At 59.4% G+C, this 22,635-nt stretch overlaps 1 protein-coding gene across 1 annotated transcript in view; it reads right to left on the reverse strand.

The window, feature by feature from the left end:
- The window catches only part of DAB2IP (DAB2 interacting protein), a 36,480-nt gene that overhangs the window by 8,851 nt on the left and 4,994 nt on the right, over positions 1-22,635 (reverse strand). Inside the window, exons 2-10 of the mRNA XM_027772630.1 lie at positions 15,461-15,614; positions 13,919-14,017; positions 12,615-13,169; positions 10,297-10,441; positions 10,067-10,211; positions 7,401-7,637; positions 5,166-5,367; positions 2,732-2,910; positions 7-676 (exon numbers count right to left, since the gene is read on the reverse strand). Coding sequence (XP_027628431.1) covers positions 7-676; positions 2,732-2,910; positions 5,166-5,367; positions 7,401-7,637; positions 10,067-10,211; positions 10,297-10,441; positions 12,615-13,169; positions 13,919-14,017; positions 15,461-15,604 — 2,376 coding nt within the window. The 5' untranslated portion in view covers positions 15,605-15,614. The remainder of the gene's footprint in view (positions 1-6; positions 677-2,731; positions 2,911-5,165; positions 5,368-7,400; positions 7,638-10,066; positions 10,212-10,296; positions 10,442-12,614; positions 13,170-13,918; positions 14,018-15,460; positions 15,615-22,635) is intronic.

A 22,635-nucleotide genomic window follows, 5' to 3' on the forward strand; every position in this document is an offset into this window, starting at 1 on the left:
GTCGATCCTCCGCTGGGGGCCGGCACTGTTCTGCCGTGGAACCGTGGGCTGCCCGCCCTTCTCAGTCAGCGACATCTGCCGCCGCGCCAGCTCGCCTGGCCGCCGCGCCAGCTCCTCCGCGGCTGTGCTGAAACTTCCCAGCTTGGCAGCGGCCGCCAACTCCTCGCTATTGCTGTGGGAGCTCAGGGAGCTGTGGCCCTCAGAGCCCGAGTCACCCAGGCCACGGGGCGACAGAGGTAGGCCGGCCGCCATCTGGTACACAGGGTTCTGGAAGGACAGCGGTGCCAGCAGCTGAGGTCGACCCGGTGCGCCCTCGGAGGTGCCTGGTGTGGTCGGTGTCTGGCCAGCCCGCCGCACCGTGGCCAACCCTGCCAGGCTCACTGGGGCAGCCCGGGCAGGCCAGCCAGCCACTAGCTGAGTGGTGGGCGTCTGCCCATCGGCAGGGAGGACGTCAGGGCCGGCAGGGGAGCCGGCCTCCCCGTCCAGTGTGCGGGCGTCTTGCAGGTCCACCATGGACAGGCTCTTGCCACCGTTGGCCATCTGAAGATCAGGCTCGTTGGCTTCTGAGTAGCTCGAGCTGCGGGCAGGTGAGGGCTGGACCCCGGAGGACCTTGTGACAAAAAACAAGTCCTTGTTTTCGGGGGTTGGAGACGGTAACCGGGTGAAATCTATCAGACTGCAGGGAGACAAGCACACACAGGGAAAGAAGGGGAAAAGAAGAACTGTGAGTGCAGCCACGGGGCCAAACCGACCGCACCCACCAACCTGCCAGGCCTGGTGGCCAAGCCAGGCTGGGGAGGGGCATGCGCTAGGGTGGTGAGGCAGGGAGTCCCAGGGACCAGCGCCCGAGACAGCTGCTCCTGTACAGAACTCTGCTCTAGGGACCGGGCTGCCTGGCAGACCCCTTCCCTGCTCAGTTGCATCTTGGGACGAGGGGTGCTGGGCCTGGCGTGCCGTGAAGACTCCCTTGCTAAGCCCAAACCTACAACTCGGGGGCTCTCTGTTCGCCTCGGTCCTGCATTGAGGTTCCCACTTCAAAGTCTCTGCCTCTTCTCCCTGCTTCTCAACAGACTGATCACCAGAACGGGGGCCTGGTGAGACCTCCCTCCGCCCAGCCTCCTGCTGCCACTCCCTTGCCTGACTGGCAGGGGGGGTGGCAAACACCAGGAATCAGGGGAGGATGTGCAGGGCATGACTCAGGGGGGGTAGGGCCTGAACTGCAGCAGCAGGCTGCACCGTCCTCGGCCCACCTCTCACCCCTGGCAGCCTCCTCTTCCTCAGTGATGCTCTGCCTCTCCAGACCCCTACCCAGAAGCCAGCTCCTTTGAAGAAAGTCTAACAGCAGAGGGCTTTGGAGGATGATGTGGGAGTGAACAGGGGATGTGCAGGGCATGACTCAGGGGGGGTAGGGCCTGAACTGCAGCAGCAGGCTGCACCGTCCTCGGCCCACCTCTCACCCCTGGCAGCCTCCTCTTCCTCAGTGATGCTCTGCCTCTCCAGACCCCTACCCAGAAGCCAGCTCCTTTGAAGAAAGTCTAACAGCAGAGGGCTTTGGAGGATGATGTGGGAGTGAACAGGGTTCTGAGTGGGCTAGAGGCAGTAAAGCTTTGGGGGGCTTGACATGGACTTAGAATGGAGAGCCAGAGCTATTTAGCCTCGGATGCAGAGGAAGCATCCAGCCCCATAGACAGGTCAGCTACAGCTACTGGGTCCACAGCATTTGTGAGCCGAGAAAAGCTGGACAAGGGCACGGATCAAGCGTGGGTCTCGGCCCTCCAGGCGAGTCTCAGAACCCATGTGCCAGGCACCTGCCAAACTCAGGTGTCTCCCCCTGAACCAACCCTTGCCTCATGACTCCGCTTGGCCCATGTAAGACTTGGGGGCATCATGACCACCCCCGGGCACCCTCAGTTCTTCAACCTCAACGTTCTCTCCTAAGAGGCCCGCCACTGCCACCGACCACCTTGAAAGGGGCACTCCTAACTCTGCACTTTGGCCTCATCCTCACCAGCTGATTTAAGCCCCTGGTGGGGAAGGGGAGGGACAGGATGGAGCATGAGCGGTTATGGAGCATGAGAGGTTCAACATCAGCTCCGAGTCCCTTAAAGAAACATCCTCATTATAACTTCAACATCCAGGAACGCTGTTTCCCCCTCTGCCACATGTGCTTCATTCACTGAGCAGAACATGCCCTGGGGCTGAGGGCTCGGAGGTAGGCTGGATCTCAGCATCTAGGTTCTCTGGGGCTTCCAATCTCACAGCCTGGCAGTCACCCAGACTCTTGTTGAAAACATACACCCCCAAGCGTCATTTTTGGAGATTCTGAATCTGGCCCAGGAAATAAGAGAACAGGTATTTTTAGCAAATACCGGGTGATGTGGAAATGCTGGAGGTATTTGGGACCAGTAACTGTTCTTCAACACCTTGTGCTCGCTAGGCCATTGCTTGTGCTTGCCCCTCTACTTAGAATGCCTTTTCCACAAACAGAAACGCTACACTTTTCTTTAACAACTCAAAAACTACAGGACTACCTCCTGGAAGCCTTCCCTGACTTTTCCCAAATGGAAAATAAGCACTGCTTAGGGCCTGCACAACACATGTTAGGTCAAACCAGGCTTTACGTGTCTTATAAACATGTGTGCAGGTACCCTCTTCTCCATCTGAGACCACAGATGGGCTGTGCCTAGCCCGCACATGCACCCATGACCCCAACACGCCTGGCAGCTCTTACCCAGAGAGATCATTCTCGATCACCATCTTCTGCAGCCCAGCTGAGATGCTACTGCTGCCAGAGCCCGGCGTGGAGGCCAGGTCGTTGGTCCCTGCAAGCTGCCCGCTGCCCGGGGTGCTCAGTGCCGTGTGGACGTCCCTCAGGATTCGAGGCAGGGGTCCCAGTTTAGACACAATGCCCTGTGAAGACAGGACAAGAAGCAGGTGTGATCTGCTAGGGCTCTTGGGGAAGCTCGAGGAGCCTGTCAGCAGCGCAAATCCAGCAGTCAGGTCTGAGAAGGGGTGAGCTGACATTCTGTAAATCTACATCTTTTTTTTTTTTTTTTTTTTTTACTAGTTCCCCAGCTATGTCTGGGGGAGAAGTATGAGGCCCAAAGGGAGAGACGCAGACCTGGTGGAGCCTCATCCTAGCCTGCCCTGCTCTGTGTGGTATGGAGGAGAGTGCACGTGGAGTCTCAGAATCCCCCACGCCTACACCTCTCCATCTAGAAGCTTCTGTAACAGGCCCTCCCACATCACCTACTCCACGGGGTGGGCCGGGCCTGACCCACTTTCACACTTGAGGCCCAGAGGAGACGGTGCAGGCAGCGCTGGGTGCTGGGTGGAGAGAAGGCAGAGCGCGGGCTCATCTGCACCTCACCGTGTCAGTTTAGACAGGCCATGGGGTTGAGCTAGGGGAGGGGGATGCTGCCTTCACCTGTATTCAGAGGGGCTTTCATGGAGAACTTTGTGCACGAGGACAGTAGAAACAAATGTGGTCAAGAGGGCACAGACTCAAGAGGCAAACAGCTTGGTTTCAAATCCTTGCTGCCCCATCATCTGAGGAATGGTGCTGAGCACTTTCCGCACTGCCTGCCTTGCTGTGCGAGTATGTGGGACGTGGCCAATGTGGGGACTTGGTAAGTGGTGGAGTGACAGGCATGGGTGTGAACTGCAGTGGTGGGGATTGGCTTGGGAGTGGGGGCTTGGCTTCAGTACCCCCTCCTGTGACTCACAGCCAAAGGCAAGTGGAATAAAGGAGTGGATACCAATGACTGCCTCTGTTGCAAACAGAATTTTTAGTGAGAAGCTGGGACTAACTTAAGTGCCCATCGGAAAGGCCACTGTGATGGTGCCATGTGCCCCGACACAGAGGATGCCCACAACAGAGTGGGTGGGAGATGCACTCGGCAGCCTACGCAGTGAGTTCTCACTTTAGAGCAAACTTAAGAGGGGAAAACTGGGGGCCGGCAGGTGGCATGGTGATTAAGGACACTGGATTCCCACGTGGCCAACCGTGGTCTGAGTCCCGGACCTGGAGGTTTGCTTGCTCTCTCTCGCTCTCTCTCTCTTTCTCTGTCCCTCTCTGATCAAACTGAAAACAATTAATTAATTAATTAATTAAAATAATTCTTAAAAAAAAAGAAGAGGGGAAACTGTGCTCGTGCCTGCATGCGCGTGCTTGTCACGTGCACCGTGCATCTAGAAGGCTGCACACCAGAGTGCTCTGAGTGGCTGCCTCTGGGGCTGGTGTCAGCAATTGTTATTTTTGTAAGGCAGTCCCTTGGAGCCCTACAAAGCAATAAATATTCTAAAAGTGGCTCCTGGCAGGCCTGGCACACTGGATTCCCACGTGGCCAACCGTGGTCTGAGTCCCGGACCTGGAGGTTTGCTTGCTCTCTCTCGCTCTCTCTCTCTTTCTCTGTCCCTCTCTGATCAAACTGAAAACAATTAATTAATTAATTAATTAAAATAATTCTTAAAAAAAAAGAAGAGGGGAAACTGTGCTCGTGCCTGCATGCGCGTGCTTGTCACGTGCACCGTGCATCTAGAAGGCTGCACACCAGAGTGCTCTGAGTGGCTGCCTCTGGGGCTGGTGTCAGCAATTGTTATTTTTGTAAGGCAGTCCCTTGGAGCCCTACAAAGCAATAAATATTCTAAAAGTGGCTCCTGGCAGGCCTGGCCCTTAATGCCAAGAACCTGTTCCGGAGGCCACTGGGGTCAGGAACCCCAGGCTGGGGAGGACTCACTGCAGGTGATGACGACAAAGTCAGAAGTGTCCAGGGAACAACCTTGTCACTGACTTCCAAGGGCAATTCTAGAAAGGTTGGGAACTTCTTGCCTGGCATGTAGAAGGACACGGTCTTCAGAGTGGATGTCTTTTGTATGAAAGGCTTTAAAATCCAGAGCAAGGGCATTTCCGTGAAGCGGCTAGCCCTGGCAGAGAGCACACCTTTTCATGTGGAACTCACCCACTAATGCCCTGGTGTCCAGAGCGGGGCAGCCCTGGCTGTTATAAGGAGTAGAGCCCAAAGGTCCTCAGTACGTTCTGACAGCCCGAGGCCAGGACACCGGCCCTGGGAATGCGGGCAGGCCCTTGATCATGCCATACAAGTGAACCCTCTGACCTGTGTGGCAGCTGCTGGCCCCAACCCCTGCCCAAGGGCGACAGGCACCTGCTCCAGCTGGCTGACGGCCTCCCAGAGCAGCGAGTGCAGGCTGGAGAGTTCGCGGCCCAAGTCAATGTAGCCCTCGAAGCCGGCGGTGTTGGAGATGGTCTCGGGGTTGGAGATCTCCAGCAGGAAGCGCTGCATGTTCGTCCATTCGTGCTCCAGGAACTGGTTCATGAACGACATGTACTCCTCCTTACTGCCAAACCTGGAGAAAGGGAGCAAAGGGGGTGAGTGCCCCTTCACTGAGACACCCCCTCTTGGGTTCCTGCCTGCCCAGCCTGCTCCCTAAGTCACCTAAATCTCTGGGGCCCTCCTTTCTTGCAGCCAAGTCCAGTGACCCTTTTCCACATCTGCATCACAGGATCTGGAACATTTTGTCCCTCCACATGCCACCTGCTAATCTCCTTCTTTGCTCCCATGTTTTAATTCAGATATGCAGGTGACCCTCAAATCCACGCTTAGTCCAGGTCACTCTACTGAGCTTTCAGACACTACAGACATCTCCCCAGGAGCCTCTCTAACTCGGCCGGCAATGTCTGAAATCATCATTGTCACCCTAAACCATGCCCTCCTCCTGAGCTCCCAATCCCATGTAAAGACACCACCATCCCCTCAGACGCCTGAGCCAGAAGCCCACTGGTCCTCACTCTTCCCGCCTCTTCTCCGAACGGTAACACCTGCTATCTCCTAAGCACCCCAAACTGTGTTCCTTGTAGCTGCGGCCTCCTGCACCCACCCACCCCCTCCAGACTTCTGCCATTTTTGCCAGAAATAGCCAGGCTCTCACCCCAGGTGTCCCAGCTGCCAGTCCTGCTCCCTCCAACCACCTGCTCCACTGCTGTGGGGACACCTTTTTCAGGATCCAGGACAGAGGAAGGTCATCCTCTGCCCTGTTTAAAACCCTCTGGTGGCTCCCACTGTCCTGCCTGGCCTTCAGTCCCTGCATCCCTCTGGTCTCGTGCTTCCCCTGGCCCGGCACATGATGGTCTAGGCATGCTCAGCCCCTGCTCCTCCTCCTCTTCCTCGAGACGGATGACAGCTCATCCTGACACGGAGCTGGGGGCCAGGTTGACTGGGAGGCTTCCTGTGTCCTCTCCTAATAGATGTGGGGCCCTCCAAAGAGTGGCGTACAACTCTGTCCCTGCTCTGCTCTTACTCGCCATGTCTCCCGGCTAAGTTCGGAGCTTCGTCAGTGAGGACTGGGGTCAGGGCTGACTCATCCCGGCACCAGGGATGAGTGAGAGCCCAGGGTCAGGATGGGGCTCAGTTCTAGCCACTCTGTGAAGGAATGAAGACACAGTTCTTCTACTTCCAAACACTCGCTCTGGGGAAGCAGCCAAAATGCCAGAAGTCCATGAACACAGCATCCTGGACAGCTGAACTGGGACAACCACAGGTGGGCAAAGCAGTGTGGGCCTTTCCCTTGAAGGAGTACTCGTCGCTTGTTTCCAAGGGGGGCTTATGACAGTGAAAGGATACGGGGAAATCCTTATATGTTAATTCAAAAAGCAAAGGTGGGGCCAGCAGTTGGCGTAATAGCTATGTCGCTGGACTCCCATGTAGTTGACTACAGTTTGTGTCCCGGACCTGGTGGCTTAAAACTCACGCCAGGCACATGTGCGTGAGGATCCTGAGAGGAGAATGGAGGAGAAGGGATTGACGGGGAAATCCTTATATGTTAATTCAAAAAGCAAAGGTGGGGCCAGCAGTTGGCGTAATAGCTATGTCGCTGGACTCCCATGTAGTTGACTACAGTTTGTGTCCCGGACCTGGTGGCTTAAAACTCACGCCAGGCACATGTGCGTGAGGATCCCGAGAGGAGAATGGAGGAGAAGGGATTGCGGCGTGGCCATCCCCCCGGGGGGTGATTTCTCGCTTTCTGTCTCTCTGTCTCTCTCTGTCTGGCTGGCAAGCGCACGCGCCCTATAGCAAAACAAAACAAAAACAAAAACAAAAACAAAACAAAAAACAAACAAAAAAACAAAAAAACCTCCCCCCCCCGAAAATAAAAAAGCAAAGGCAAAAAAGACCTTGTTTCCTCACTTTTGAAAATGAGGAAACATACCAAGATGGCATCCCTTTTAGCAGGGAGAGGATGGAGGGTGGAAGAGGTTTTATTTTGAGACAGAGGGCAAGAGAAGGCCTACAGGACAAAAGCAGGACTTGCTGCACCCCCAGCTCGGAGGAACAACACACCTGGGGCCTGCCTGCCTCTGTCTGCCGGGACAAAGCACTCACTTGGCGAAGTTGGCCAGGTTCTGGGTCACCTTGGCGATGAGGGTGAGGGTGCGAGCAGTGCGGTCATCGGGGTACTCCTGCAGCAGGTTGAACAGTGAGGGCGACATGATGGCTGGGCAGAGGAAGCGCAGAAAGAGGGAGGCGCTGATGAGCCGCTCACTGATGTCCGGCCGGCCGCGGCTGCTGCACTCCTGTCGCCACGACGCGAACACTTCTTTCAGCTCCCGTGGGAAGACACTGCAGGCACAGAGGCGTGGGGCCTGGTCATCAGGGGCCCAGATCTGGGTCAGCTGGGACCCTGAGTTCCATCCCTGGCTGCACCCTGACAGCTATGTGAGCCCAGCCCTGTGACTGAGCTCTCAGCCGCATGGGCAGGGCTGCTGCAGGGTGGAGAGCCAGGGTAAGTACTTAGGGCAGGAAGAGCAAGGAGGCTCCAGTCAATGAGGGGGCCCTGGGAAGAAGCCAATGGGGTAGGAGACGGGGAATGGAGGAGCTGGGGCTCTGACCTGACCAGAAGCCATAGCAAGGGCCAGAGCTGACCGCCTCTCCAGCTCAGCTAGGCCCCGCCCACTCCCCCATGTCTGACTCATCTTTTACCCACACGGCAAGGGTCAGGAAAAACAACAGGCCACTGCTCCTCGTGCTCCCATGGCCAGCTTCTGACACTCACTCCCTTTGCTTGAATACTGTCACAGGAGGCTGGGGGCATCCCCCAGCGCAGAGCAATTGCGACAGGAACATCCGAACCACGAGGGCAGAGCACAGTTCCCTGTCACTTTGCAGATGTGGAGGGATGGAGACGGGGAGTTCCCCACGATGACACGGGAGCATCATGGGGCTCCTGGCTCCTCTGGGCACCCTAGCCTGGCCAACCTTGAGTGGCTTTATCTTTTCACATCTTTTAAGATGTGTTTCCCATCCTGGGGCAGTGCTTCTGGAACTGTCTCTGCCTCTGTCAGGGTGATCTGGCAAAGACCCTGGCCCTTTAGGCCTTGTTTCCCCTCTCTGAAGCTGACAACAAGGCTTGCCCTGCAGAGCTGACAGAGTCACCTCAGGCCAAGACCCCAAGGTCACAGGGCACTTCGAGTCGAAATGCTTCTCCCCACCCAGCGGCAGCTCTCCAGGTTCTACGGTAGTGAATGCTGGCTGAAGCAGGGATGTGCCTGGAGGTGGGGGGTGGCTGGTGCCCTCATAATGCCTGGCACAGAACTGGGCAGGGCACTGGTGAGTGGAAACACCCACTGACGGCCTTGTCCAGAACACAGGGGGGCCTCTGACACATGCCAGAAAGAGGAAATGGAAAATCATTGTCCAAGATATGTTTTCTCAGCATCCCACACCCACCCCCCAGGGACAGGGCAGAGAGTGAAAGCACAGCCCAGCCCAGCCCAGGCCCAGGCATGTGGAAAGTCACAAACTTCTGGCCCAGTTCAAGCACCCTGTGCAGCTCGGGGTAGGGACATCCACCTCTTGGCCCTGGCCATTCCCTGTGCCACTCCCCTAGGAAGCCGAGGCTCCCCAGCAGGCCTGCCTATGCCTGTACCTGTCCCTCAGGAGCAGCCAACACATTCCAGGCCTCTGTGTCCAGTCCCAAGTTAGTGCACCTGCCTGCCCTCAGGGTGCTCCAGCATGTACAGGAAACAGATTCACAGACGCTACTCCACCAGATCGGTCCCCAGGAGAAGGGAACCGACCCTGTCTGGTGCCATGAAGGAGGGAAACAGCGGGGAGCCAGGTGCAAGGCCTCAGGGTAGGAAGGGCTCCAGGAATACGTGCAGGTCAAAACGGGCAGTAAAAGGGAAGCCCTAACTAGCAAAGGGGTGAGGTGTGGCTGGGGACTGTGGGAACAGCAGGGCTGAGGAGAGGAGCTGGGCGGGAGGGACGTAAACCCTGAACTGGAAGGTAACAGGCTAAAACCTGGTGACAACAAACACACTGCTGGCCCTGGCAGTGGGACCCCCAGGCGGTCACGCACGCAGCACAGGACGAAGCCGCACACCAGGATAGCCACCACCGTGCACACTCCCCTGCAGCAGGCAGGCGGCTGTGAAGCTGGCCTTACGAGAATGTCCCTGGGACGGATGCCAGCCTGAGCATGACCTGGAGGAATAGTCCCTACTCCCTCTAGTCAGCACAGTCCTTTCTGCCCATCCTAGCAGGAGGCTACCCAGTGCTCAGAAGCCCCCAAATGCTCTGCGGAGCCCTCACAGCCTGGGCCACGAGCACCAGAATTCCTAGGAACAGCAGTGGAGCCTCTGGGCAGGCTGCCTATCTGCCCACGTGGGTGCCTGGGCAGGCCTTGGAAGTCTGACTCCTACTGCAGTCTGAGCACCCACAGCAATGCCTGGCACATGGAGGGTGCTCGCTAATCGGTGTGTACCGACTGGCAGGTCCGGGCCCTTCTACCATGACACCATAAAACCATGCCCTACAAACAGTCTGAAATGCTCCCCTACATCCCAGAACCCCTAAAAGGAAGGGACAGTGGTGCATGATCCAGTAAGACCAGGAAGAGATTAGAGGTGGGGGTCAGGCAGTAAGTGGGCTCTAACCCCAGAGCCTGGCACACAGGACATCCTGACACAGGCAGCAGGAAAGACGCTGAGTGGGGAGGCCCTGGGCATCCGAGCCCACAGGGCGTGTGGGTGCCTGGGGCTGGCACTGACCAGTAGGAGTTGATGATCTTGCAGAAGGCCAGCTCGCAGCACATCTTGAGGTTGCCCTGGTGCTCGGGGAGGTCCGCGGCTGAGCACTTGCTGGGGTCCACTTCACAGTTTTCGTCTGACTCGTACAGAGCTTTGATGAACTCACCTGGGGCCGGGCAGGCAGGGAGGGGCAGTGAGGGCCTGGACGGTGTGCCTTGCCCCCTGCCCAGCTGCCACTGCACTCTCCCTACCTAGGGCGTCCTGCAGGTACTTCTGGCCCACCAGCTTGAGGTACTCCTCGATGGCCTTGGTGGCCAGCGTGTTCTCCCGAAAGATGAGGTGCTCGTTGTCCCCGCAGCGGTCCACCTCTGACATCATCAGGTCCGTCAGGAAATCCTGGACAGGCAGGAGATGAGACAGGGATCTGAGCTCCCTGGCAGGTAGGTCCCTAGGAGCCCAGAGTAGGCTGGAGAAGCCCCTGTTTCCCGAGGCTACCCCACAGACACTCAGCTGGGGACCCTGAAAGGAAGGATGCCCACACTCAGGCAGCTGCTGTGGAGTGTCAGCAGGGCAGGGAAGCCTGGTGAGGGGAGGACTCAGGGCTGCTGCCATCAGAGTTGGGGCCAGGGAAAGGGGAGCAGGCGTGCACGAAAGCATGCCACATGGGGCCACGAGCCTCACATCACCAGCTGAACCACCTGGACCAAAACTCCTGCTTACCCTGACCAGGCTGGGGTGGATGTGAGTGACCACAGAAGAGCCCACCCCTCCTACGACCATCAGTGCCAATGGGACAGATGGGTCACCCTCTCTCCATGGCACAAACAGCTGCGGGCACCCACTGTGGCTCTGGTGGGGGCTCTCATGCCAGACAGACTTGTTCTGTTCAGCCCCGTAGGAAGGACAAGAGAAGGACAGAGGTGGCCCCGCTGGACTGGCAGGCAAGAACCACTGTCCTCAGCTAGCTGAGGGTAGACCTGAGGTCCCCCTAGTAGGACCCTGGATGAGGGTAAGGGCTGGCAATTCTGTGGTGACAGCCTCTCGCTGCCTACCCATCCCACAGTGGGGAGTCAGTGAGGGGACCCAGCAGAGGAGCCTGGGCTGCACTTTCCCCCCTGCCTCTGCAGCATCCCCCAGTGGTAATTCCCTCCCTCTGGAGCCCCTGCCTCCTAATTCCCAGGGCCAACCTGTGACCTGCAGGATGGAAGGAAGACAGGCAGGGAGCCAGACTCCGGAAGGGTGGCAGGAGTCACCAGGCACAAGCCTCCAAGGTGCCTGGCGGGGCCAGGATTTCTGGTGCTCTGGGACTTCCTCACTCCAGTGTAGACAATGGAAAGGCCCTTGAAACACAGACCCGAACTCCAGGCCCAGGGTCAGAGGGGCTGTGGGAGGCTCTCAATAGCCTCTCTGGGGGCCACATAGCCTGAGGCCTCCTCCTGACTCACAGATGCCCAGGGTCCCATTCCCTGGACACAGGAAGCAGGAGAAGACACACCTCCCCTGGAGCTCCACTGGTTGCAGCTAAGCCCGTGTCTTCCTGAGCTCCTGCAGGGCTAGGCCCAAGAGCTGTCCTGAGAGTCAGGATTCAGTGAGGGGGAGCCAAGACACAGAACGGCTGCCGGCGGCCAGCTTCAGCCCACGCCTCTTGCTTCCCAGGCCAGTCCCTCCTCTAGTCATACAGAGGGGAGAGGGCCAGGTTCCAGGACAGAAACGCTAAAAAGCCTCATCCTAAGAAAGCGGAGCCTGGGGAAGGCAGGCCTCACTTTGGGAGTGCAGGCGGCTCCTTCTTAGTGTTCTGGCGGCCTCACTGGCCACGTCCACTTTTCACTCAGACTCCCTGCTGGGCCCAAGGAGGCACTCAGGTGCACATCATCAGCAGCAAGAGGTACTTTGATGCTCTGCCCCCTGGGGGCCCGCCTCAGAGCACAGGCAGGGGAGGGTGAGCCTTCTTGGGGCACCCCAGTCCAGGAACACTGGCTGGGGACTGGGGCATGGCATGGTGTAGCAGGCTGCTGGGCCCACTTTCAGAGTAGAAATGAAAAGGGGTGGTGGTGGGTGGGGAACCGGGTCGTCCAGGCTGAAGCAAGGCCTGCCCAGAGGGCTTTCAGGAGACTTTCATTTCTGTGGGGCACTGGGGCTGGGTATGGCAGGCTGCCAAATGATGCAACCGTGCGTCTACCTGTGGGTACCAGGGTGTATGGGGTGAGGCAGGTGTGACCTGGTCCATCACCTGCTGGGGACATCGGCCTAGCATGATGCCCCATTTGGCACATAGTTTGGGTCAGTTGGGGCCGGTGGGGTAGGAGGAGCCCAGCTACACATTTGCTCCCCTAGAGCCTCATGGTCCCTCTGGGCAGTGGGGTGGGCACTAAGGCCTACTCCCTCACCACCAGCAAATCCCAGCCATGAAGGGGCGTGCAAGGCCCCCATCTCATGACGTACCTTGGGCTTAGGCAGCCCACCTAGCTGAGATTGGTATCCCTGGGGGTCCAAAAAAGCTGAGATGTGACCTGGACGTGGGCTGGGACAGGTAACCCAGCGTGCCAGCAGAGCCGAGGGGCACACGCACCTTCACCTTGCCCGTGCTCTGCAGGATGTGCACCAGGGCCGACGCCATCTCCTCCTTGGTCTTGGCGCTGAGGATGGGCTCCAGGGCCGCACACAGCCCCAGGTAGTGGTTGGTGATGTGCTCGGCGAACTCCTTGTACATCTCCATGGGCAGGATGGTGATGGTCTGGTAGCGTGCCTTGATGCGGATCATGGGCCCAGGGCCCTTGCCGCCCTTGGGGTTGGGAGTCACCACCGGGTACCACTTCTCCACGAACTGCCGCCCGGCCACCGAGGCGGCGGGCAGGCTCACCAGGCCCAGGTAACTGTTGCGCTCCTTCTTCTTCTTCTTGTCGGTCTCCCGGTACAGGTGGACGGTGACCGTGCGCAGGGGCGGCAAGTTGTGGAACTCAAAGTGCTCGCCCCAGAAGACGTTGTCAGTCTTGAGCTTGCCCGTGGTGCGGGCGTAGAGCACGTCGTCCAGGCACAGCTCGCACAAGTACTTCTTCTTGGCCGGCAGGTCCTTGGCCTCGATCACCCACAGCTTCAGGACATGCTCCACTCGCCGGCTGTTGTCCTACATGGGCACAAGAGGGTGGTCAGTGCGCGGTGCTATCCACCCAGCTGCCCAGCCCCGAGCCACTCACAACAGCAGTGGTGAGGAGCACTGGGCCCTAGATGGGATGGACGGTGGTGGGGGCAGGGGACTGGATCTCTAGTCAGCCTTGTACCAGGTCACTGGCCTTAGGCAAGTGACTTCATTGAGCCTCAGCTGCTTTTCTATAAAAGGGGAAAAACGACTCTCACCACACAAGCCAGAGACTGAGTCTAGCAAAATGGCTGGTGCATCGCAGGCGTGGAGCCCTCATCTCATTCCTAGCTGGCTGGTCTGTAAAGTAGGTGGGTGAGTGAGGGGTGTCCCTTCCTCAGTGATGTCATGGCCACCAGATTGGCCCAGCAAGTCAGCTAGACAGACTCAGAAGCAGGGATCAGTCGGGACCCCAGGTTCTGATGGGGAAGCCTGGCACAGTGGAGGACAGAGGGGGGGGCATTGCCCTGAGCCAGGCAGAAAGACTCAGAGCCTACCCTCAAGGGACCCAAGACCTTTCCCAGCACACAACTTTGAGCAGAGAGGCATGTGGCACCCAGCACGCCCTGGCCAGTGCCCAGCCTTCGGCAGGGTCCAACAGTGCTACCGTTCAGGCCCTGTCTCTGCGGGCTACTCCCACCCGCAGCCCACAACAGAGACCCTCCCCGCCCCCTCCTGTCTGGGTCTAGCCTCGTCCCCCACCGCACCCTGTGCTTTGAGGAGGGGGCACAGCCTACCTTGTTGGGGTGCACTGCTCGCCGCAGGTTCTCCATCCACTTATCTCGCTCCGCCGCAGACCGGCAGGAAAAGCACTTGCTTCCTGACGATGTGGTCACCTGTGGGGTGGGCAGGACAGCGTCACAGGGAGGGACTGCAGCGAGCTCAGGCAGCCACGGAAGGGCTCTAGGGTTGGGGCTTCAGCCGCCAGGTCTGCACCAGAGCTGTGGGGAGGAGGCAGGGTGAGGCTGAGCACCCCCACTTCCACACCTGAGACTCGCTGTTCCAGCCCTGCACCGTCTGGTCCTGGTTCCTCACGCCCACCTCGGGCCCTTCTGCACAAATGGGAAACCACCTTTCTGACCCTGACCTCCCTCTCCCTGAGACAGAGGACGGGAAAGGGGCCTTCCCCCTCACGGTGGGTGATGCTTAACCTGAGCATAGCTGCCCTGGAGGCCAATGAACAAGAGGAGGTACCAGAATCAGCCCTCAGCAGACACCTTCCCAGGGCTCTCTGTCAAGCAATGTGATGATGATGGCAGAGACAGAAGCCTGACAAGTTAGAGCCAGGCTGGACAAATGTGAACTGGGCTGTCTGGGTGTGCCAGGCCGGGGGGTCCTCCTCCAGGAACCTTAGCCTTCCTTCCCCTCCCTGTCTGATTCTTGCTTATCCTCCTCCCAGGCTGCCCTTCCCAGCGCCTCCAGACACCATGCACAGGCTCCTTATCCAGGCTCTGAGGGCACACTGCAGCTCCTGATGTGAACCACTGGGACCACCTTCAGCCCGGCCAGGAGCATAGTGGCACAGGGTGTGGGACAGGTGCCAGGGGCCATGCTGCTCTGGGGTGCCAGGAGGTTGTCACGCTGGTCCCCACATGGCTGCTTTCCATTATGAGGCTCATTCCTTTAGCAGAGCTCCCCTGATTATGCACAATGGCGGGGGTGGGACTCTTCAAAAACAGTGGTAGGAAGACAGCGTGAACAGCTGGAGGAGCAATGAGGAACATCCAGCAACACCTGCGACCCTAGTGAACCTGTCCAGGCTTGATCTCGGCCTTGCTGTGTGCCTCTCTGTGGCCTTCTCTGGGCCTCAGATTCCCCACCTACTATGAGAGCCTGGACGGGTCCCCAGGTAATAAATCAGCCCAGGGTTGGTCACCGCTGCGCTCAGACCCTGGAGGTCAAAGAAAAGAAGGCTAAGGTTGGTGGGTGGGCTCATTGCACAGAGGGGCAAAATGGTCCTGAAAAGGGGGTACTGTCCACCATCCCACACTGCATTTGGGGGTGAGCAAGCTCCGAGATGGGCTTTACTTCACTCACTTTCAGAAGCTGGGTAGCCTCATTTGCTGGCATTAGGAAAGGTAGCGTCCATTTCCAGAGAGCCCAGAGAGCAAGGATGAGGCCCCCCACAACCCAGCTGGTCTCTTAGGAGCCAAAGCTAGAGCAGGTCCAAGCCATTGTGCCAAAGATTCTGGCCCCCACTGAGCCCTCTGGGAGGTAACACAGACCAGGCCTGGCCAGAAGAGGACCCAGGTGCCCCATACAACCAGGTAGGGACCCACCTCGAAGCAGTAGTCCTGGCCCAGGATGCTGCTGTGCACGGGCTTGATGACCACCTCCTCCTCCATGCTGAGGTCCAGTGCCTCCACCGCGCTGCTGGGGCTGAGCAGGGACTCGTGGGAGCGAGATTCCTTCAGCCTTGGCATCAGATGGGACCTGGAGGGGAGGCAGGAGGTGTGTCGGGCTGGGCCTGCCTCTGCCCACCCCACGGCCCTGGCCTGCCCCAACTCCCCTCCTCCCCAGAGGCAGTCACTGCTCTCACTCCTCTCAACTCCCACTCTCCTTGCCTTTCTGTCTTAGATAGGGTATGTGGTGGGGTGTCACAGAGACCCACCAGTCCCTCTTCCCCACTGTAGGAGAGAGCAGGGAGTAAGCGACCACTCAGGGGCTTGAAGTCAGCATTTGAGCCTGTCGGGCAAGCCCGGCCTGGCCCCTGAGCAGCCTGAAACCCCCAAGAAGGAGCTGGCCTGACCTGGGCTGCCTTCTGGGATTCTGGGCCATTACTGCCTCCACTCTGCTGGCCCTGGTCCCTATCCACAATCGAAGCAGTCACCTGCCCCAACACTTGCCAGAACGCCCCTGCCAATAGAGTCCTTCAGCACACGCTGTCCCACTCTGCCAGTTCCACGTGATCAGGGAGGTGGACCTCAGCTGCTCCCACCTTACAGCCGAGGACATCGAGGCTCAAAGAGTCAGGATGTGGAGTCTCTGCATTGCACCCAAGATGCTGAGACTCAGCCGGGGCCCACGTGCCAGGCTCAGGGCCCAGGCGAGGACCAGCAGACCCAACACAGACACGAAGAGCAGTATCCACGTGGAGCCTGGACCTGGGCTGGCCCCAGCAGATCTGCCTGTGGGCCTAGGCCTACTGCTCACGTGCTGTGCAGCCCTGGGCAAGTTGTCTTCCCCCTTTGAGCCTCAGTTTCCTCGGTGCACCTCGGGCAGCACCTACTCTGGTGTAAAGTCCACCCATTCACCCTAGAGAGGTAAAGGTCCCTTCCCAGAGCCGACAGCACACGCAGTCTGTATGGAAGCCCCAACCCATGCCAGGGCAGAGGCGAGGCCTGAGGGCTGGCTGGACCTGCTAACATCACGTTGGCACAATTGCTGGGGGGCCTGCCCCTCCCTACCTGTAAACACGGCCCAAACCCCTGGAGCTGGCATGGAGCCTGCCCTGGCTTAGCCCACACAGACCCTTCCCCAACACTCTCCTCCTTCTGGCTCCTGGCCTCCAAATAGCCAAGGGCCAGTCCACCATTCTCCCCTATCTCAGGTGAGACTGAGGCCTAGGCCTCACCCTGAGGGACTCAGGGCCTGGCAGAGCCACCAGGGCCTTCTCTATAGGACACACAACCTGACCATTTTGGTGACTGGCTTCAGTGAGGGTGGCTGAGGCCTACTGTGTGTGAGCCAGAAATCCAGAGATGAGCCGGGGGGTCTGCCAGGGGGCTCAGAGCTGACAGTGGCCACCCTCTCACCCCAATTCCACATCTCTGGGGCAACAGTCCTCCTGCTGGGAGCCCTCCACAACACGGAGTCCTGGGCACTGCAAGGAATGAGAGCAGCAGGACCCCAGCTCTTGGACCCCCATGAACCCAACCCAGGCCTCCGACAACCTGCCCCCACGGTCTCTCCAGGCTGGGCCCAAAGCTGACCTCTGAGAGCCTGAGGGCATGCTAGAGCCAGAGGAGAGCTGAGATGGGCTGAGGTTACCGTGGAACAGACTGCACTGGGTGCCCGCACAGAGCCCTGGAGCGACCTAAGCCCACAGTACACACAGTGTGTGGCTCTGCTCCCTGGGACCCTGCTCTTCCCAGGATGCCTGGAGCACCAAGGCGCACAGTGGTCCACCAACCAGCCACCGTACTGCAGAGTCTAGGTTTCTTCCCTCGGTGAGCCATCAAGGCCCGGCTGGACTGGCCTGGTCTCCTCCCTGTCCCCGCACAGATCTTCCCGTGCCTGAGACCCCACCCCCAGGCAGATTCAGGAGCTCCACACCTTGGTGGAGAGCCGCCCTGCCTCAGCTGCTGGGGAAGGGAAGTCACCCACCTGGGAGGACTGCTAACCGCAACTCCAGTCCTGACACCCAGGATAGAGAACACAGCCTGTGCAGACCGGGATTAGGCTGCTTTCTAGCCCAGTCTGGAAAACCCTGCCAGGTAAGGATGTTGGGAGCCAGAGAGGGTTGGGTAGGGACCCAGGAAGTGCATAGGGAGGAGCTGGCACCTCCTGCCTGGGGCATCTGAATGAGCAGGGTGGGGAGATGAAGGCAGGCACAGGCCAGCAGACAGAGGCTGCCCTGGGAGACCCATAGGCCCTGGGCCTGCAGCCTAAGAGCTCAGAAGGCCCCCGCCAGACCCCAGAACAGCCAGATCCTGGCAGAGTCCTGTGACTGCAGGACCCGCCCCTTCCTTCCCTGCCATTGTGTCGTAAAACAAGCTCTAGCTGGCCCAGGCCTCCCAGGGAAGGATCCTGGCACAACAGCCAGCTGTAGGCAAGCTGAGCCCCTTAAGGCATCCTAGACAGCCCACCCGCCTGGCTGCACCCAGTCCGCAGTTGCCCAGGCTGCTCCTGGATGGGAGAGCTTTGGGTGCCGTGGCGGGAACAGCGAGTTGTCCGCACACTCATCGGCACAGGCACTTTCTGCTCCCCCTGGGGCAGACCTGCCGGCACGCCGCCCCTGCCCTGACACAGCATCCTCAGTCCTCACCCACATGGGCCCACAGTGAGAAACTCTGCTGGGAGCAGGTCAGGACATGCCTGTGACGTGGCTGGGAAGACAGAAGGCCAGGGCTCAGGAAGGGAAATGGTCGCCTGGCCACTTCCTGGGTCCAGCAGGATCATGTCAGGGCCGAGGACCACCTCTGCAGGAAGCTGGCCCCTGCATCATGCCTGCAGCTCTCCCTGGTTGCCCCACAGCAGGAACCACCTGCCCCACCAGCCACCAAGCACACCTTCACCCACCTGGCCACGAGTCACCAAGGCACCTTACCCAGCAGGCTCGTCACTTCAGGCACCCTGGGGGCCCTCCTTTCTCACCTTCGGCCTCTGCCTCACCAGGCTGGGAGGCTGACCACCCCAGGCAGGAACAGAGAGGGGCACAAAGGCTTCCCAGGCTCCAGGGGGCAGAGAGAGGATATGGCCCCCAACCTGGGGAGGGGAGGGGAGAGGAGGGAGCAGGAGCTCTGTGCCCCGCTCCCATTGCACTCCCAGGACAGGGGTGCTCACAGGCACCAACCCCCCTCGGCACAGGTGGCGCCCCACCAGTCACCTGCACAGCCGTCTTCATTCCAACAGCACACGTCCCTGCCGGGAGTACTCATCTACCCACCACACAGCAAGGTGAGACGGGATCGCGGAGGCTTCACTATCTGCCCAAGGCCCGTACTGGGATGGGGCCCCAGCTTGGCCTGGGAGCTCTGCTCACAACTGTGGGGGTAAGGTCCCTTCCTGCCGCCCAAGGCTGGGGTGGGAGAGAAGGTGACCCACTGCATGGTCCCCCACCCCTGTCCTTCTGTAGCCCTCAGAGATAAGAGGCTTGGTCCCCTCGGTGAGGCAACACCACTGAAGACTAAAGGACTTCCCTGCAGGTCACTTTCATGGCCCAGGGCTGAGCTACTTCTCACAGTAACCCTGCCAGGGGTCCTGTCTATGACAGGACCCAGTCACACTGCAGGGCTGCGAGCTCCACAGGCCTGCCCCTCCTTACCAGGGCAGAGCTAGCTCCGGGGACCAGGTTGGGTGGCTCATCTCTGTAACACCTTCCCAGGCCCACCCCTCACAGTGGCCACCTGCGGGGCTTCACCCCAGGGATCGTGAGTCTGTCAGGCAGGCACGTGCCATTCCCTCTGCTAGAAAGCCCCCTCGCCTTACACTATACAACCTTCAGTGCCCAGCCTCAGTGCCCCTTCCTCCATGATGCCTTCCAGGACTCCCTGAGCAGACAGGAACATTCATCAAGCCATGGTGGAAAGTTCTCAGGGAGTTCTTCGAGGGGAGAGCTAAGTACGGTTCAGCTCCAAGATTCAGAGACTCAGAGTTCTTGGACCAAAGCCCCAAATCCCAGCAGCCAAGGTCAGCTAAGCCCGGAGGCAGGAGGGGGTCGGCTGGGATGAGGACAGCCCTCCCTGGACACAGACCCTGGTAACATGGTTGTTCTTTGGGAGAAGAGCCAGAGACCCAAGGTCAGGTCATCTGGGGAGCTGCCTGTTCAGCTCTCACAAATAGCACCCCAGTGTTCACCCCATCATTCATCTCCAAGTATGGTGAGTCCCCCTGCTCAAGGTCGGGGTTCACCCTCCCCTCTCTCCCCTACAGGCCCCAGTCCTCCCCTCCCAGCCTGGCCTGCTCCACAGACCTTTTACCTGCATTCCCCCACTGAATGGGATCCTCACTCCTCTTGGAAAGGGAGTGGCACCAGGATTCCCAGGTCACACAGGGACAGCCACAGGTGGTGAGAGCTGCATTCCATTCAGAGCCTGGGGGTGGTGCCCCCCACAGGACATGCCCCTCTCCCCAGCATGGCCTCACTCCCATCCTCCTCTCTCCCTCCTGGCCTGTAAGATAGCTGAGTGCCAGGCTCCAGGATCCAGCCCTTCCTCCCTCGAATGCCCCTCACACAACACCCTGGCAAGTGACCTAGACTCTCTTCCCAGATGCCTCCAGCCAAGTCACGACCTCCACCTCCAGAAGTCACTGCCCGTGCTGTTTCTGGAGCCCACTCCACCTTCCCCTCCACTTCTCTGCCAAACAAAAGCCTTTTCTCGGTCTCCAAAGTCCAGCCCAATGCTGCCACCACAAAGCTGTTCCTGGTCTCCCCAGCAGGCAGCTCACAGCCAGGACACCTGAGCCCACTCCGTGTGCCACGATTTCCAGTCTGCCTCACTTTACTCTCAGCCCTAGGGGACTGAGGCAGCTCTTCTGAAGGTGAGAGGACGTGCAGAGAGCACCTGAATGGCAGGTGGCAAGTGGGACCCGAACCCAGAGTAGATCCAAGGCTAAGTTCAGACACACAAACTGCAGTCCTGGCCTGGCCCGATCGCCCACAAGTGGCCTGGGGGAGTGTGGGGCGGTGGGGGCATGGAGAAAGGTCCACAGCCAGGCTGACCTGCTCCGAGGCCCATTCCCCCTCGGAAGTTGAGGAGGTAGGCAGTCCTACCCAGGGCCTAGGAAATGTGGAGATGGAGCCAGGCCCCAACAGCAGCTCGCTAAGAGGCCGCAGCAGAACAAGAGGACATTGTCCCGGTCCTGGGCCACGGCCTTATCTGATGGCCTTCCAGCCAACCCACACGCTGTTTCCCAACTCTGATCCTCTTTTCTCCTAAAAGGTTAGTGACACAGAAGTCCAGCAATTCCCCATTATTTCGGGGAGGGAGGGAACTCATAAACAAGACTTGTGATAATGAGCCAGCCCTGCCTGACACGCACTGCGGGGAGTGAGCTGCGGAGGGGTGGCTTATCCCGGAGAGTGAGGGCTCAGGGTCATCCTCCAGCTCTCAAAGGTGCTGGGCAGCTGCCCCATGTGGCCCCAAAGAGCAGGGCTGGGACCAGCAGAGGCCAGTTCCAGCTCAGTCACTCACAGTGGGCCCAAATGGCAGGCTCCTGGGAGACGGCAGCTCGGAGACCCTTTAAGACAAGCTGTGGCGGGGAGGTCTGGCTGCTCGGGGACTGCGAGGTGACGGGCCAGGCTGTGCCCACAGGCAAGCAGTGGAGCAAGCCCTGGAGTGGTGAGCACTTCGGAAATGACACCTGCAGCTGGGAACAAGCAAGAGGACAGAGGCCTAGTGCCCAGGGCGCCCAGTCTCGTCGCCACTCCTAACAAAACAGGTGGCCTTGAGGACTTTATGTCACTCACATCCCAGGCCTGTTCACCATCCATAGCGGGGTTGCTGTAAGGACCAAGTGACAGCATGGGGGAGCTGCCCAGGAGAGCTGGGCGAGGGCCAGTGGCTGTGCACCCCTCATGCCAGGAGCTGGGCGCACGCTGCTATCGAGACCAACGCCTCGAGGGCGGTTATGCTCCTGACACTGGGGGTGAGACAGCGTTCCCAGGCTGCTTCCTGCCCTGTCCCTGTCCTGTGACTCAAATTCTTTACTTTCCCCTCACTTCAGTTCCGCCCATCCGTAACATGGGGGCCAACCACGCCTGCCCCACGCACTGGAATGCCTCACATTTTAAAAAGCCCTTAATCTCCTGAAGTGAAAGGAAAGGACCAAGGTGTGCCTGGAGTGGCAGTGGACCCTGGTGAGGGGTCACACTGGCCCCTGGCTATGACTCGCAAACACAGCAGAGCCTGCAGTCCACGTCCAACTCCCATGTTAGGTCCCACACCCCTGCCCACAGCCCACCAGGCCTAGGGGAAGAAATCGTGCATGAGGTTTGTCCCCACAGGGCCAATGCCCACCACGGGCGGGCAGGACCTGCTGTGGGTCCAGAGGCAGAGCCCAGCTACCTCTGGCCCGGTCAGGGCAGAACGTGCCAACCACACTGCTGCCATCGGTGACAGGTCAGAAGGCTGGGTAGGACATCTCCACCCGCCCGTGGTAGGAGGAGCCCCCAGCTAGACCCAGTCCAGGAGCATAGGCAGGACGAGGGCCCAACCTCTTGGGAACCCGGCACAGACATACAAGGGGCTGTGCCTGCCCGAACGTCTAGCAGAGCCATCCCTCCCAGGCCCAGCACTGCTTGCTAGCCTGGGAACCGCACGCCTGGCCTTGTGAGGCCCCACGGGAGAGGAGAAGAATGCAGCTGCCTGGCGGCCTCCAGCCCTCGGGAGACAGAGCCTGTCCTAAAAAGGCAGGGAGGCTGGCCACCCTCCCTGGGAAGGCTTCCTGGATGTCAGGGCCTGGTGGCCTGGGCCCTCTCAGCCCAGGGTCCCCTTAGTCCAAGGCAAGGGGAGGTCCCAGCAGAGTCACCAGGAACCAGTACGATGTCCCCGTACGCACACTGAGCCCTGAGCTGAGAGGCAGGGAGGCACCTGGGCTGACATTTCACCCCGCCCAACAGGGCTGAGCTGGTGGGTGGCATGGCCCATCACGTGCCAGGCCTGCAGTGCAGCCTGAGCCCTGGGACCTGACAGGATCCAGTGTATGGCGACCTAAAGAAGGGCACTGTGACCTCCCAGACCTAGCGGCCACCATCATCCCAACAGGTGACCCCAATCGAGTGCACACACTG

The sequence above is a fragment of the Tupaia chinensis genome, unplaced genomic scaffold (assembly GCF_000334495.1).
Source record: "Tupaia chinensis unplaced genomic scaffold, TupChi_1.0 Scaffold000289_1, whole genome shotgun sequence".
In the NCBI taxonomy this organism is placed as follows: domain Eukaryota; kingdom Metazoa; phylum Chordata; class Mammalia; order Scandentia; family Tupaiidae; genus Tupaia; species Tupaia belangeri.